The sequence below is a fragment of the Rhamphochromis sp. 'chilingali' genome (assembly GCF_963969265.1).
Source record: "Rhamphochromis sp. 'chilingali' genome assembly, chromosome: 1".
NCBI classification, from domain to species: Eukaryota; Metazoa; Chordata; class Actinopteri; order Cichliformes; family Cichlidae; genus Rhamphochromis; species Rhamphochromis sp. 'chilingali'.
This window is the reverse complement of record NC_137929.1, coordinates 10,615,352-10,631,550: the sequence shown is the minus strand read 5'-3', so window position 1 is coordinate 10,631,550 and position 16,199 is coordinate 10,615,352. Positions and strand designations below refer to the sequence as shown.

General features: G+C 41.9%; 3 protein-coding genes across 4 annotated transcripts in view; all 3 read right to left on the bottom strand.

Annotated features, from left to right (window-relative positions):
* The window catches only part of LOC308403394 (NACHT, LRR and PYD domains-containing protein 12-like), a 1,254,170-nt gene that overhangs the window by 1,007,578 nt on the left and 230,393 nt on the right, over positions 1-16,199 (bottom strand). The window lies entirely within an intron of this gene.
* LOC308403425 (NACHT, LRR and PYD domains-containing protein 12-like) overlaps positions 1-16,199 on the bottom strand; it is a 646,283-nt gene that overhangs the window by 406,015 nt on the left and 224,069 nt on the right. The window lies entirely within an intron of this gene.
* LOC308403548 (protein NLRC3-like) overlaps positions 1-16,199 on the bottom strand; it is a 229,665-nt gene that overhangs the window by 9,856 nt on the left and 203,610 nt on the right. The window contains exon 5 of the mRNA XM_080893077.1: positions 1,026-1,161. Within this exon, the coding sequence (XP_080749203.1) occupies positions 1,026-1,135 (110 nt within the window). The 5' untranslated portion in view covers positions 1,136-1,161. The remainder of the gene's footprint in view (positions 1-1,025; positions 1,162-16,199) is intronic.

Genomic DNA, 16,199 nt, shown 5'->3' with positions numbered 1-16,199 from the left:
TTCACACGGTGACCAAGTAAAGCAACCGTAGTAAAGGAGACAACATCCCGTTGATGGTGGGATTATTTGAAAGATTTGCTTTAGTCACGTCTCCAATTGCAGTTGAACCACCCGTGGATCCATGTTTGACCATTCTACCACTCTGAGCTCTGCTTTTTAATCATTTTATTATTATCATCATTCATTTATTCATTCTTTGGAGGGGGGCTATTTCCTAATGCCGCCCTAATAAGCTGATGTTCAAGGGGAAATATAACAGAAACTCTTTCAGTGTTATTCATTAATAAATTAACAGATAAACTGTGAAGAAGAAAAAACTGAGATTTAAAGGAGAGAGTGAGAAACTTGATCATCCATCCTCATAATACATGTTTATCAGTATCTGCTGTGACCATACTGCAGTAATAACTACAAGTCTACATTTCTGTGACTGTTGATCAATCACAGCAGGAATCTGAGCTCATCTCTGCACACAGAGCAGCTTCAGCTCAACACACTTTTACTCCCTGACCTTTGACCCAGTGTGACATGTTGACTCACTACCTCAGACAGCTTAAAAATAGTCTTTTTGTTTTTTGGTGCTGCCTAAAAGAACCGTAAAATATCTGTCCTATATGGTAAATGGACTGGTTCTTATATAGCGCAATTCCACTCTTCTGAGGACTCAAAGCGCTTTACACAACTGACATTCACACACATTCATACTCCGATGAATGCATCGGAGAGCAATTTCGTGTTAGTATCTTGCCCAAGGATATTTGGCATGCAGACTAGGGGAAGCCGGGAATCGAACCACCAACCTTCCGATCAGTAGATGACCTGCTCTACCACCTGAGCTACAGCCACTCGTGAGCTACAACCACATACAGTTATGTTCATATATTTTTGTACTACATCAGGAAACTCAAAAACATAGTTTGTAATATTTTAATCCTTATTTTTAAAACTGTTTTTGTCATTTTTCTTCTCCCATTGCATCAAAAATCATTATTTACACTGAATAAATGAGTCAGCAGCTCTCTTACATTGTTGCTGCAGGTTCATTACTGAAGTCTGGAGGTAATCCTTTGGACCGGTCACTCCTCACAGACACACAGCTGGATGCTGCAGATCCTGCTCCATCCTCTTCCTCCATCTTCTTGATGTCAGGGTGGAGTTAGTCTGAGAGGCAAACACACACACTCAGAGGTGCTGTTGTACTGGAAGCATCACACTGACGGGTTTCTAAAGTTCTCATTGATCATTTCATGGAGTTTCTGTGGTAAACACTGTCCTGTGACGTATGTGTTATGGTGAGGGTCATGAGGGCTAACCAGCCCCACTCCTTACTCCTCATATTTCAGCCTGAAGCACAATAACAGCCTAAACCTAACCAGGAGACTGTAACCTCAAAGGGACTTCATGGTTAGAAATAAAGGTTCAATGAAATGAAGCAGATCATAAAAACACGAGTTCCAACTTTAAAAGAAGCATCCACACGATGACGGCACAGCAGAGGAGCACTTTCTCTAACACACTGATTCAGTTCCACTGACACAAGGACACACACAGGAAGGCACACACACACACGCCTTTATAAGAAACAACACAATCATCTGCGCTTGACTTGTCAATCCAAGTCCTTAGCCCATGAGCCCGCGGTAACAGACCACAGATATTCCCTTACTTTGAAAAAATAAAGCCAGTTTTCAGAACAGACCTGATGTTTATGCTACAGCCTGTTTACCAATATAATCAATATCAGATATCAGGGCCCTATTTCAGGAAGCCGGTTTAGAAAACTCAGAGTGAAAAACGATACGCAGGGTTGAGTAACCCCGAACTGTCCAACTCGGAATATTCGGTTTCAGAAAGGCTGATAACAATTAGTTCAATCAACGCGGAGTTGCTTTAACCCCAAGTGAAGCGCGCGCACGAGGATACATAAATATCCTATGATAAGCGGAGCACAGATTAAGCGAGTCACCATGGAGACGGAGGGAAAGAAGGCGCGGTCAATGTATTTCACAGCGCTTGAGGCCGAAATTCTGACGGCAGCATATGCCGATAACATGCAAATTCCGCGGAAAAAAGTAACACAGCCTCAGCTGCAAAAGAAAGGGAGCATGCATGGCAAAACATAGCCGACAGAGTCAATGCGTGAGTGTTAATATAAACATTGATCTAGGGATTTCCACCCATTTAACACGTTATTTTATCATATGTTATTTTATTTGTTATTTTATACATTTCATTTTGTGATGTGATGTGAGCGCAGGTGCAACCCAACAGGCCCCAAACGTGCCTGGCAGCAAGTAAAAATGAAATATAAAAATATAGTCCAAACAGGTAAGGTGTAATTGTATTATGAGCCATAGTGCTTGGTCTGTTTGTCCCATGTAAATCAATTGCAGTTAGAGGCTACATTAATTTTCTTTCTGTAAGCACTTATTGAAATTATCTGAGCACATTACAAGTACATATTTGCTTACTCTGTATGCTCAAATGTGACCCGTTATGGCCACTAGAAAAAAAGCGGAGGCCCGAAAAACAGGTGGGGGTCCTCCACCACCACCACCACTCACAGAGGCTGAGCAGTTGCCCTCAGCCAAAACAGTGGGCGCCCTGTGGCCGAAGGCATCTCTGCGGGGACATCCTCTGAGTCAATAACCCCGCAAGACACAAGTGCCTACATAGGGGGTAAATTCAAAATAATACATGATGTGCATACATCCTTTCTTCACAGTGACCTTTGCAGTGCTACTCATTCATTTGATAAACTCTTTACCATAATGGATTATTTTGTAGTGAAGTTATTGTCCTACTGATTTTGCCTTCCCTCAGTCTTGGTTGTCTTTGAGAGCATAATGACAATGACGTGTAAGGTGATTGGTATGTTTGTTAATTGCCATTTGGTCCCTTGTAAGTTATAAGTGACCTGTATAAACCTCATATTCTATCAGTTGATGGTGGTGGTGTACTGCATCTGGTGCAGCCTCCTGTTGAGCCAGACCAACATGCAGTTGTGAGTAGTACTCCACAGATTATATGAGTTTACAGTAGAACAGCAATGTTGTTTATTTCTTTACTGCAGGAAAATAATGAAGAAACATTGACAGCTGTTACAGAGGAGGAAGCAACAGAGACACTTTATGAGGTTTACATCTTTTAATACTTTGTGTACAGGAAACACAGGCGACCAATAAAGCCAGTTGAACAAAAAATCTGTTTATTCTTCTTTCAACATGTTGAGGTGATGGGTCAAAAGAAATGATTGTGACATATGGTGTCTCTGACTGCTCTTCCATCTTGTATGTCCGTGGGAGGGTCAGGATGTTCATGGTTTGGATCACTGCTGTTTGGTTCAGAAGGACAGTGTTCTCCTCTAATTGTGGCAATGTTGTGAAGAATCACACATGCCACAATAATGTCACATGCCCTTTCTGGGGTGACCCTGAGTCCTTGCAGGCACTGGAACCGGGCCTTAAGCATTCCGATAGTCATTTCAATTCTGGCTCTTGTCCTGCAATTAGCCAGATTATATCGCTGCTGTGGGCCCGGTTCAGGGTCAGGGTAAGGGGTAAGCAAATAGGGTAAACATGGATACCCCCTATCACCAAGCAAGTAGCCAGTGAACTCTCCTAAGACAGAAGGATACACTTCAGTTCAAATGTCCCTGAAGCAATTGGTCTTTATATATTTTAAAGTATTCTCAACTCACCATGTCCAAATTTTGTGCTCAGTGTACATTCACGGAATATTTGTGAGTCATGAACAGAGCCTGGCCACTTGGCTTCCACATTTGTGATAATGTTGGCAGCATCACATATGATCTTCACAGTGCAGAGAACACAAATTAGCATCCATTACTATAATGAAATAATCTGTTAGTTTGAAATGCTACAGGGAACTATGTACCTGTACATTAATGCTGTGGAAATACTTCCTGTTCACATAGTCTCCTTCATTTACTGAAGGAGAAATGATTGGAATGTGAGTGCCATCTATACAGCCAATCACGCCTGGGAACCGTGAGAATAAATGTAAAATTTAAGTAGTAGTCCAAGCATCACCACATCATAAATTAAGTTTTGGTCATCCTGATACCTGCAATTTTGTGGCATCCCTCTTTGATAAATCTTGTGGGTCTATGACCGGGGAACACCACAGACGAGTACAGGAGACGTTTCAGTGCAACTGTAACATTCCTGACTGCCCGACAGACGGTAGCCTTGGACACGTGCTCAGCGTCACCAATATTATACAGAAAGCTCCCGTTTGCAAAAAACCGAAGTGCAATACAAATAATATGTAATGAACTGAGAGCATGTCCGCGATGTCACATGCGTAATATATGGCCTGAGGATGTTATCCAAATAACTTATAGATTGTGCTGAGAAACGGTAACGTTCGCACAGAAACTCATCAGGAAATGATAAAATGTCCAAACGCGATCTGATCACTCTCTCCCGGCGGAGAGCTCTGCGGAGAATTTGGGCTTCACGATCTACTGGCTCTTCAAGGACGGGGCACGCCATGTCCGACACTTCCTACTGTCAGGTTTCCGACAAAGGGGCGGAGACAGTCAGGGTTAGTTGTAGTAAACCTACTAGGGGGCAGGTTAGCTTCACGGAGTGTGTCGTCATAGTGACTCACTCAGGCTTCAGCTGAACTCGCTTTGTGAAACCGAAAACCCAGAGTTTTCGTTAACTCAGGGTATACTTACTCAGTTTTTCCACTAAACCGGCTTCCTGAAATAGGGCCCAGCATTAATGTGCAGGTACATAGTTCCCTGTAGCATTTCAAACTAACAAATTATTTCATTATAGTAATGGATGCTAATTTGTGTTCTCTGCACTGTGAAGATCATATATGATGCTGCCAACATTATCACAAATGTGGAAGCCAAGTGGCCAGGCTCTGTCCATGACTCACAAATATTCCGTGAATGTACACTGAGCACAAAATTTGGACATGGTGAGTTGAGAATACTTTAAAATATATAAAGACCAGTTGCTTCAGGGACATTTGAACTGAAGTGTATCCTTCTGTCTTAGGAGAGTTCACTGGCTACTTGCTTGGTGATAGGGGGTATCCATGTTTACCCTATTTGCTTACCCCTTACCCTGACCCTGAACCGGGCCCACAGCAGCGATATAATCTGGCTAATTGCAGGACAAGAGCCAGAATTGAAATGACTATCGGAATGCTTAAGGCCCGGTTCCAGTGCCTGCAAAGACTCAGGGTCACCCGAGAAAGTGCATGTGACATTATTGCGGCATGTGTGATTCTTCACAACATTGCCACAATTAGAGGAGAACACTGTCCTTCTGAACCAAACAGCAGTGATCCAAACCATGAACATCCTGACCCTCCCACGGACATACAAGATGGAAGCGCAGTCAGAGACACCATATGTCACAATCATTTCTTTTGACCCATCACCTCAACATGTTGAAAGAAGAATAAACAGATTTTTTGTTCAACTGGCTTTATTGGTCGCCTGTATTTCCTGTACACAAAGTATTAAAAGATGTAAACCTCATAAAGTGTCTCTGTTGCTTCCTCCTCTGTAACAGCTGTCAATGTTTCTTCATTATTTTCCTGTTGTAAAGAAATAAACAACATTGCTGTTCTACTGTAAACTCATATAATCTGTGGAGTATTACTCACAACTGCATGTTGGTCTGGCTCAACAGGAGGCTGCACCAGATGCAGTACACCACCACCATCAACTGATAGAATATGAGGTTTATACAGGTCACTTATAACTTACAAGGGACCAAATGGCAATTAACAAACATACCAATCACCTTACACTTCATTGTCATTATGCTCTCAAAGACAACCAAGACTGAGGGAAGGCAAAATCAGTAGGAAAATAACTTCACTACAAAATAATTCATTATGGTAAAGAGTTTATCAAATGAATGAGTAGCACTGCAAAGGTCACTGTGAAGAAAGGATGTATGCACATCATGTATTATTTTGAATTTACCCCTTATGTAGGCACTTGTGTCTTGCGGGGTTATTGACTCAGAGGATGTCCCCGCAGAGATGCCTTCGGCCACAGGGCGCCCACTGTTTTGGCTGAGGGCCAACTGCTCAGCCTCTGTGAGTGGTGGTGGTGGAGGACCCCCACCTGTTTTTCGGGCCTCCGCTTTTTTTCTGTTGGCTATAACGGGCCACATTTGAGCATACAGAGTAAGCAAATATGTACTTGTAATGTGCTCAGATAATTTCAATAAGTGCTTACAGAAAGAAAATTAATGTAGCCTCTAACTGCAATTGATTTACATGGGACAAACAGACCAAGCACTATGGCTCATAATACAATTACACCTTACCTGTTTGGACTATATTTTTATATTTCATTTTTACTTGCTGCCAGGAACGTTGGGGGCCTGTTGGGTTGCACCTGCGCTCAAATCACATCACAAAATGAAATGTATAAAATAACAAATGAAATAACATATGATAAAATAACGTGTTAAATGGGTGGAAATCCCTAGATCAATGTTTATATTAACACTCACGCATTGACTCTGTCGGCTATGTTTTGCCATGCATGCTCTCTTTCTTTTGCAGCTGAGGCTGTGTTACTTTTTTCCCGCAAAATTTGCATGTTATCAGCATATGCTGCCATCAGAATTTTGGCCTCAAGCGCTGTAAGATACATTGACCGCGCCTTCTTTCCCTCCGTCTCCATGGTGACTCGCTTAATCTGTGCTCCGCTTATCAGGGCTTTATGTATCCTCGTCCGCGCGCTTCACTTGGGGTTAAAGCAACTTCGCGTTGACTGAACTAATTGTTATCAGCCTTTCTGAAACCGAATATTCCGAGTTGGACAGTTCGGGGTTACTCAACCCTGAGTATCGTTTTTCACTCTGAGTTTTCTAAACCGGCTTCCTGAAATAGGGCCCAGCTATGCAGAGCTGTTTGACAATCCACATTGATGGTACATGAGCATCTGGCTGCAGCCACAGGGGAGCGCCATATTGTGACCGGAAACACGTCACTTCAGTTAAATCGACTTTGACAGCGAAAACTAACTTGTATTTTTGTTACTATTGATGCTGCTGATAAATAAATTTGAGTCTAAGTTTTTTTTTTTAACAATCTGGGTTCATTGAAAAAAATCACCATCCCTTCAGCTTGTTCGTGGCCAAAAGTGTCCATGTGTTATGTTTTTGTTTCTTTGCTACTTTTTCTGCATAAAGTTTTTTCATGAATATAAAATAGTCATTACTTTTTACATTTTTAATCCTTCAAACACCCTTTTCTAGTACAATGCACTTGTTTGAAGACAACCTCAAAACTCACCATTTCATATACCAGCAGTGCTACTGGAAATTATTGTACAGTGGTGTTAGATTTGTATTGTTGATTGTCATTTATGCTTAGAAACATTTACCCACATATGCTTAGAAGTGTATAATCATTTGTAGATTGAAAGAATGTCTCATCCTAGGAGGTCTGTAACAGCTCTGTGTAGCATGAAGGGGGAGGGCGTTCACTCCCTCTACAGAGTGTTCTGGCATAGATCACACACCTCCTAGGAGAGGTCGTATCTTCTCTTGCTGATATGTGGTATAGCAAACACACGTATATCTGTTTAAGTATAAGAGCCTTTTGTTCAGATGGACCGCTAGACTCCTGGCACCAACTTTGGGGAGTCTTCACAGGGTCACATCTGGACCTCACACACACACACACACACACACACACACACACACACACACACACACACACACACACACACATACACACACACACACACACACACACACACACACACACACACACACACACACACACACACACACACACACACACACAGTATTCTTTGTTCACATGTATACCTATGTAAGATGTTATATGTTAATAACCCTATGCATATTCATGTAACCACAATAAAAGGAGTGCTATGGGGAGCCTGGCTGAGAGTCTGACGGAGGTCAAGTGGTGGAACGACACTCGGCTCCAGCCAGATTTCCCTCATGCATGAGTAAACCAGCCTGCTTGTGTCTTGCTTTGCAGTGTAATTATATTGCCTTCAACGTTCCAGCGGATAGGTACAAGCTACAAACCTATCATTAATTGGTCCTTCGATGCCGGAGCCCTGGAATCGCATTCACCGAGGGGAGGAGAGGCACGCTGAAAGACTGACGTCAGCCAGGAAGTTCCTGTGGATTCGCTGTCTGTCTTTTCTCCTCGATGAATGGCGATCGGCGGGATTCGAGGCTATACTACACGCTAAGCAACACAGAGTAAGTTTAGAGTCCAACTCTATAACTATACGTCTTCGCCGCTCAGTGGGGCTAAAATTACGTCTTCGCCGCTCAGTGGGGCGTTGTCCGTGGCCGCTCAGTGGGGCTAAAATTCGCCGTCTAAGTGGGGCGATGTACAAAGCCGCTCAGTGGGGTTTTTTGTACAGAAGCATTAAGTCGCAGAGTTGCGCAGTTCGAACTTTTTTTGTTCGCCGTCTTATTGGGGCGAAATACAGACCGCTGTGTGGGGTACTGTAGTGAGTTCTCCACCGCTCAGTGGGGTGTTGAGAAGTTCCGCGGGGTCCAGATTGTGCTGGACAATAGGCCTATTTTGTGTTGTTGTCATTGTTGTCATCGTCGTTTTTGTTGTTGTTGTTGTGTGAGTGTGTGCGGAGCAGAACACGTGGTCTGTGACACCGACTGTTGTTGTTATCATGGGTTTCTAAGCAACCAAGAGTGAGTTGGAGGGAGACAGACGTTTGTGCTGGACTTTGCTCCTGGCAGCACAAAGTATTTAAATAAAGATGAGAGAGAAGTTTTCAGAAAACACACCAGCCTTGAAGAGCGTGTGGAGAAGGCCAGCCCACATCAGCAGCACTTGAGATGTGCTCTGGTGAATGGCTTTCCCCCACCCCCTTGCTGACACAAAATGTTTATTCTTTAGCTTGCCCTGATCGACAGCAGCCTGTGTGCCAGACCATAGATTTAATTGAGGTGGATAGTTGTTAAAAGTAATCTACATTAAGCTTGTGGTTGCTCAAATTTTGTAAAATGACATATGAGGTGAATTGATATAGATAAATATTTAAACTAATGAAGTGCATAGAGGCACTTGACCTGTGTGAAAGACTGTCGTCTTATTATGAGCCATTGTTGAGATATAGGGCACACCTGTGAAAACAACTAATATGCTGAACCCTGTCTGAAACATCTAAAAGTACATGATGGAGAAGCTGAATTGAATATGAAAGTGTAAGACTTTGCCACTGTGGGCAGAGCATGCAACTACTGTGTGATGTTGCGTTGCGGTTTTTTTTCTTCTGAGCTGATGAGCAAGCTACACATTATCAGATCAAGAGCTGTCTGAGAACTACTCAAAGAGGGGGAAACAGAGAGTGTGCAGCGTTTCCGTGAGCAGTTTTCCTGCACCTTGACTCGTGTGTGGAGTGTTCATAGCATCAGCATCATGTTTTTGTTTATTTGTTTTGTTGGGTCGAAAATAATTAAATAAACTTGTGATCATGCTTATGGATTACCATGGCACATATCACCAGCCACGTGATTTATTTATTCAGATGAAAAAGTGAGTGTGAATGTGTCTGACATCACAGTGTTTTTGTGCGCTGTGTAAAAGAATTTATATTGTAGATGAAAAATAATAATAGGAAAAAGGTTTTGTGTTGATCAACCAAGAACAACTACAATCTTATTTTCTGCTTTTAAGAAAAGACTGTTCACAAAAACACACAGAGAGAGAGAGAGAGATGTGTGTTGATTAAGCAGTGATGATAATAATGAACATGTCTTAGTTTGTCACTTTCAGGTGAAAAGCAGACCTGAATCAATTTTCCACATGCAGCGGTCGGAAGAAAGTTATAGTTTAACATCATTGGAAACATGCATGCCAAGTTTCTGGATGACTTATTTACAGCGCCATGTGTCTCTCAACCTCACAAGCAAGCAAGCAAGCTCTCACCCCTCCCTGAAGCCAAGGAATGCAGCTCCAAAGCAATAACATGATAAAGAGACAGCAGCAAGTCCTGAGCAAAGAGTCCCAGCAAAGCAGCAGCAATGTGGACAAACAGCATCAGAGAAGAGCAAACCCATCATCCTGACTGATCGGATGGATGGCACTGTGTCTACAACAAGCTGAAATTTCACTGTGCATGTGAAGAAAACGTTTGAGGAGAACTGAACAGTTGGAGTTTGACATTTGCCACCTTTGGAGTAAAATGGCAAGAAGAGACAGTGGGACACAGGACAAAGCTGAAGGAGAACTGCCGGCTGTTGGACTGTTGAAGTGGGAGAGGACAACAGAGTGAGAGGACAACAGAGTGAGAAGACTAGGTGAGAACACATAGGAATTATTTAATGTGGGAAATCAAAATAACTCATGAAGATTAGACATTTTAAGCGTGAGTCTGTTTATCATCTTGTCCAAGTCACCTCGTGTGATGCAAAGACCAGTGGAACTCATAGCACAGTTATCTTTCATCAGTGTTAAAATAGTGTCAATTTAGCAGACACTTGTTATCAAATACTGAATTTATCCAATAAAAAAAAAATGACTCTCTAGGTTGCAGGACAACAATTTAACTTTTGTGGGAAAAAAAAAAAAAAAAAAAAGATCCTGGTTTGACCAATCAGTGATCAGACAATAAATTTAGTGTTAAAATGGTAAATTGGGAGAAGCTTCCTGCTTGATTAATGCAGCATAAGTGATTTACTGTATGAGGGAAATTGTCTTTTGTGATAACATTTTGAACATGCTTTCCTGTCGTCCTGTCAACTTAGTGGGTTAATAGCTGATATGCAAATTAGTTGATCGGTTTTAGATTAATGAAAGGTGATTGAATTCTAGCACGAGTGAATGAGATGTGTTGGAGTTGTTGTGTGTTAAGTGGAAACTCTAAAACACTGAGTTTCCTGTTTGATGTGCGAGTGAATTCTGTATCTAGATACACAATTTTGAATACGTCATAACAAACTTTTTTATGAAGTGCATGACAGCATGTCACATGTTTTATGATGAAGGGAAAAAGGAAAAATTGAATAAAATAGATCTGTGGCCTAAATGAGTGAAGAGCACAGACCTGGGGATTAAACTCATAGTCATGTGGTGTGGTGTGTTGTGCAGCTGATGGTTGGTTTGGAGTGAATCTAGCTGATGATTCTTCTCCTGTTGTGAAGTTGATGAGGAGTTTGTGTCATGACTTAACAAGGCCTTTTTATTTTGATACTTTCACAGTGCACTGAAAGTTTGGTTTGATAATCTTTGTTATTTTTCATTTTTATCTTTTGAACAGGCACTGATTTTGTTTGTCTATTTCTTTTCTTTAAGCAGATCTGCACGTCAGGAATTAAAAGTGCTATACGACGTGTCGAGAACGCCGTTACAAGTGCATTTACTCCACATTAGAATGGGTTCTGGAGAAAGCCACTTATTTGGGACAATTATTAAATGAGTGTCCCAGCCTAAAAAAGGATTCAGCGATGTAATCCGACCTAAAGTTCTTCTTTTTCTTTTTGAAATGACATCATTTTGCTGGAAGTGGAAACTAAATGCGACAACAGGTTCCACTATCAGCAAAGGAAGAATGAATGAATGAATGGAAATAAAAAACAAACTGACTGACTGGTAAAAGCTGACAGGACTTGACCACGACTCAAAGTTAATCTCCACCTAGACGGGACAAAAGGGTGGATGAATTTATGTGTTTTTGTTACAGGAGCAGAAAGATGACAGCAACATTCGAGGTTGCATGACGATTTAATCTTTTAAATGCCATTTTCTCTGTCTGTGAATTTACTATGTGTGTGTGTGTCATTCACTAACTTGCGCAGCGCTAACTTTATGGTGTTTTTATGGCACCTCTGGAATGTGGATGGCCGACGCCTGCCCACCAGGATAATCAATGTGTGTTGCTAATGTTTGTTTTTCTATGACTGCGTGTAGAAGATTCAGCTGAAGCGGACAAGTGACATGAGAAAAATATATAAGGGATTGTTTATGGAATAGCTGAAGATGGGCTATTGAGCTCATAGTGATTGTTGAGTTGAGTGACTTTGCTTAAGAGCAGTCACTGACTACATTAATGTTGCCTGAGTACATGGGATGATCCATGTCTGAGGCGACTTATGAAAATAATTGTAGTTTACTGATTTGAGAAAACCTGCACATGACACTTGTCTTGCTGATGTTGAATGCTTATTGTTCTTATGATACAATTGTTTACAGGTGTGAAGTTTGATTTTACTTCCAGATTTTGCTTTCCAGGCCATGTTGGTGTGTATGCAGGCTCCTGGGAGAGCCTGGTGTTAAGCAAACTTAATATACAAGACACGCTAACATATTTTATTGCAGGATTATAGGTCCAGGGTGGTGCTGCTCCAGAGGAGGAGATGCCCTGATGTTGCCTGGGATATGATCTAGCTGACATTTTTTCTTTAAGACAGGGATCCAGGTTTGATGAGTTGACTCGTGGGAGTGTCCAAGAGTCAAGAGGAGGGGTCCAGGAATTAACATTAAACAATGTTTTCTATTATTGTTGCAGTGATTTGTGTGATTAACAGTTTATTTACAGGTATTAAACCTATGCAAGTGGTGCATCCATGTTCAGATGAGGCTTTGATGGCCTATTAGTGAAGTTCACTGAACTAAAGAATGAGGTTTGATGATTGTTGACATGCTCTCCAAATAGAAGCCTTTCTGAAATACAGGTGCAGCAGTGAGAAGCAGAAACATTCCAGGCATAGCCCAGGCAGTGGTTGAGGTCAAAGATCAAGCTGGTTGGGGCCCATCATGAAAGTAGCTGAACCAGGAGGAAGGCAGAGAAGCTGAGTGTTTTGAGACAGATCCAGCAGGCCCAAAATCAGGACTATCCATGACGAGAAGGAGTGCCTGAGATGATCGTCCACAGGATGGGAGCTGAGGGCAGGAGAGGCTTCAGGAGGATCAGAGATCATCTTCAGCAGCGTGGGGACATGAAAACTCGAGGAATGAGGGGAGCGTGCCAAGCTCCATCGACAGCACAGAAGGAGTTTGAGGATGACATCATGATTCTGTGAAAAGCACAGGAACCAGAAGCTATGGTGGTGATGACAGCAGTTTCCTATGAACATCACCTAATGCTGTACCACTGTACTGTGAATACGATGATACCCCGAAGACTGCTGGGATCACAACAGCAGTAAGATAACGGAACCCTGCACCCTTTCCACAGAGGTGTTTTCTGCAGAGTATGGACAATGAAGGAGTCATAAATATCCCCCTCGCAGGACGAAGGCCTGAAGTAAGGTAATGGGAGGCCATGAAACTAGAGTGCTGAGAGGTCTGCAGCTTTGGAAATAGCTGAGACCCATGTTGACAAACAACAACACTAACTGGTATGTTTGAATGTTTATTCTACATACATTTGGACTCTGGTCCTATGGACGATGATGGAAACAACTGGAAGAGACATTCATGACGCCCTGCAGAACTCAAACCACTCTGCAGAGAGACATGTGATGTGCACACCCGGAGGAAGCATCACCAAGCTGAGATGTTTTTGAAAATGTTACTTTCTTATTTCAACTATTACATTAACAATTTCTTTGTTTGCTTGTAGGATGCAGTTTGCCATGAGATGAGATCAATGAGGAATGGGATAACTGCTAATACGTTTGTTAAACTGTGTACTTTTACAGTAATTTAGGGTAATTTGACATATGCTGAGTATAAAAATGTTTGCATTAAAACTGTCACTCATGAGGTATTCATAACTGGGAATTCTTCTAGCATAAAGGTCAATAAGGGGGGAAATGTTAGATTTGTATTGTTGATTGTCATTTATGCTTAGAAACATTTACCCACATATGCTTAGAAGTGTATAATCATTTGTAGATTGAAAGAATGTCTCATCCTAGGAGGTCTGTAACAGCTCTGTGTAGCATGAAGGGGGAGGGCGTTCACTCCCTCTACAGAGTGTTCTGGCATAGATCACACACCTCCTAGGAGAGGTCGTATCTTCTCTTGCTGATATGTGGTATAGCAAACACACGTATATCTGTTTAAGTATAAGAGCCTTTTGTTCAGATGGACCGCTAGACTTCTGGCACCAACTTTGGGGAGTCTTCACAGGGTCACATCTGGACCTCACACACACACACACACACACACACACACACACACACACACACACACACACACACACACACACACACACACACACAGTATTCTTTGTTCACATGTATACCTATGTAAGATGTTATATGTTAATAACCCTATGCATATTCATGTAACCACAATAAAAGGAGTGCTATGGGGAGCCTGGCTGAGAGTCTGACGGAGGTCAAGTGGTGGAACGACACTCGGCTCCAGCCAGATTTCCCTCATGCATGAGTAAACCAGCCTGCTTGTGTCTTGCTTTGCAGTGTAATTATATTGCCTTCAACGTTCCAGCGGATAGGTACAAGCTACAAACCTATCAGTGGTACCTCACTGTAACGCGGTTCACCTTTCGCGGAGTCGCTGTTTCACTGATTTTTTTTCTTTAACAGCACATTGTGTTGTGCGTTCTGATTGCTGTAGACCATTGTCAATCAATCTAGTGCCGCGTATTTTTGTTTTAATTATTTAAAATTTTAACTGAAAATTTATGCGAAGTAACGGTGCTGTTAATTCTCATGTTGGCAATGCTGATAATGTGGGTGATGACCGCGGTGAATGCAATCACACACCATCTTCTACAGAATGGTTTGATGAAATTGGTGATATTGATGCCACACCTTCTGCAGGGCATTTTGACATTGATGAGCTTCTTTCACAATCTGTACTTTGGTATCAAGCAACTGACAGTGTTAATGACATCCTCCTGTCGTCACCTACTGTGCATTCTGATGCAGGTGAGAGTCTTATTGCTCGGTCCTCTGTTGGCCAAATTGAAATTTTGACATTTGACGACCTTCTATCGTCACCTACTGCACATTCTGATGCAACTGGTAGTCTTGATGTTGTGTCCTCTGCTGACCATTTTGACTCTCATGAGCATCCGCCTTCTCCTAGCAATGATTTTGATGCAGCTGTTGATGTATTAGATAATACGAATGAAAGTGACACTGTGCAGATTGGCGGCAGCAGTGGTGATGGCAGCGGTGGGGTTAGGGACATGCCTCATTTTAATTCCAGAGAACTGCGTCAGCGTCTTGATTTTAGAGAGACCGGTCTAGATGATCTGCAACAGGTTCCCTGCAGGGTGCGAGAGAGTTTAGCTAATTTAGGTAATTAAATTAAATTTAATTCAATTGACCAAGCCTTAGAAGATGCATGACATCTGTATAATCTGTATAATGACATCTGTATAATCCTCAAAATAGTAATAACAACCTGTGTTTTTGTCTGTGCTTGGCGCATGCTCTCAATGCTGAGGTGTCTGAGGATGAGAAACTACTCTGTGCAAAGCAGCTACACATTGATTCACCAATGTCAGCAGTTTTGAAAAACAGCTAAATGTTAAAATCGTTATTTTCCATCATACTGCAGGACGAAAACAGCTACAGTGTTTCAAAACACACGACACACCGCAGCCTCAAACCATATATATGTATTTACACGATGGTCATTATTATGTCATTGAAAGCACAACAGGGTTATTTGGAGTTAGCTATTTTTGTAATTATTGTTATAGTACATATCAGACTCCACTGTGCCACACATGTAGATTCAGATGCAATGTATGCTTTACACTGTGTCAAAACTACCCGTCACAGACTGTGAAATGTGCAGACTGTAAACGTGTCTGTAAGTCGCATGTGCAGACTGTAAACGTGTCTGTAAGTCGCAGCATTGCTACCATCAGCACAAACTAGTAGAACCGGTACATAATCTAATACCGTGTGATCATATGAAATACTGTGAAACATGTGGTACGGTATACAGGAAGTCAGACAAATCAGAACACAAATGTGCCCCAAGTGCATGTACACTCTGTGGAGAACGCCTGGTAGACACTGGCATGAATCACGAGTGTTTTCTTCAGCCTGCTGAAATGAAACAACCTCATGAAAAATACATAATATAGGATTTTGAGACCCGGTATCATGACGGAAAGCATGAGGCCGTTTTTGTGTGCACAATGGATATGCATGGGAAAAAATTCTGTTTCAACACATTGAATTGTGTGTCTGCATTCGTTGGGCACTACAGAAGGCCTAAATACCGTGGCTATACATTTATAGCCCATAATTCTT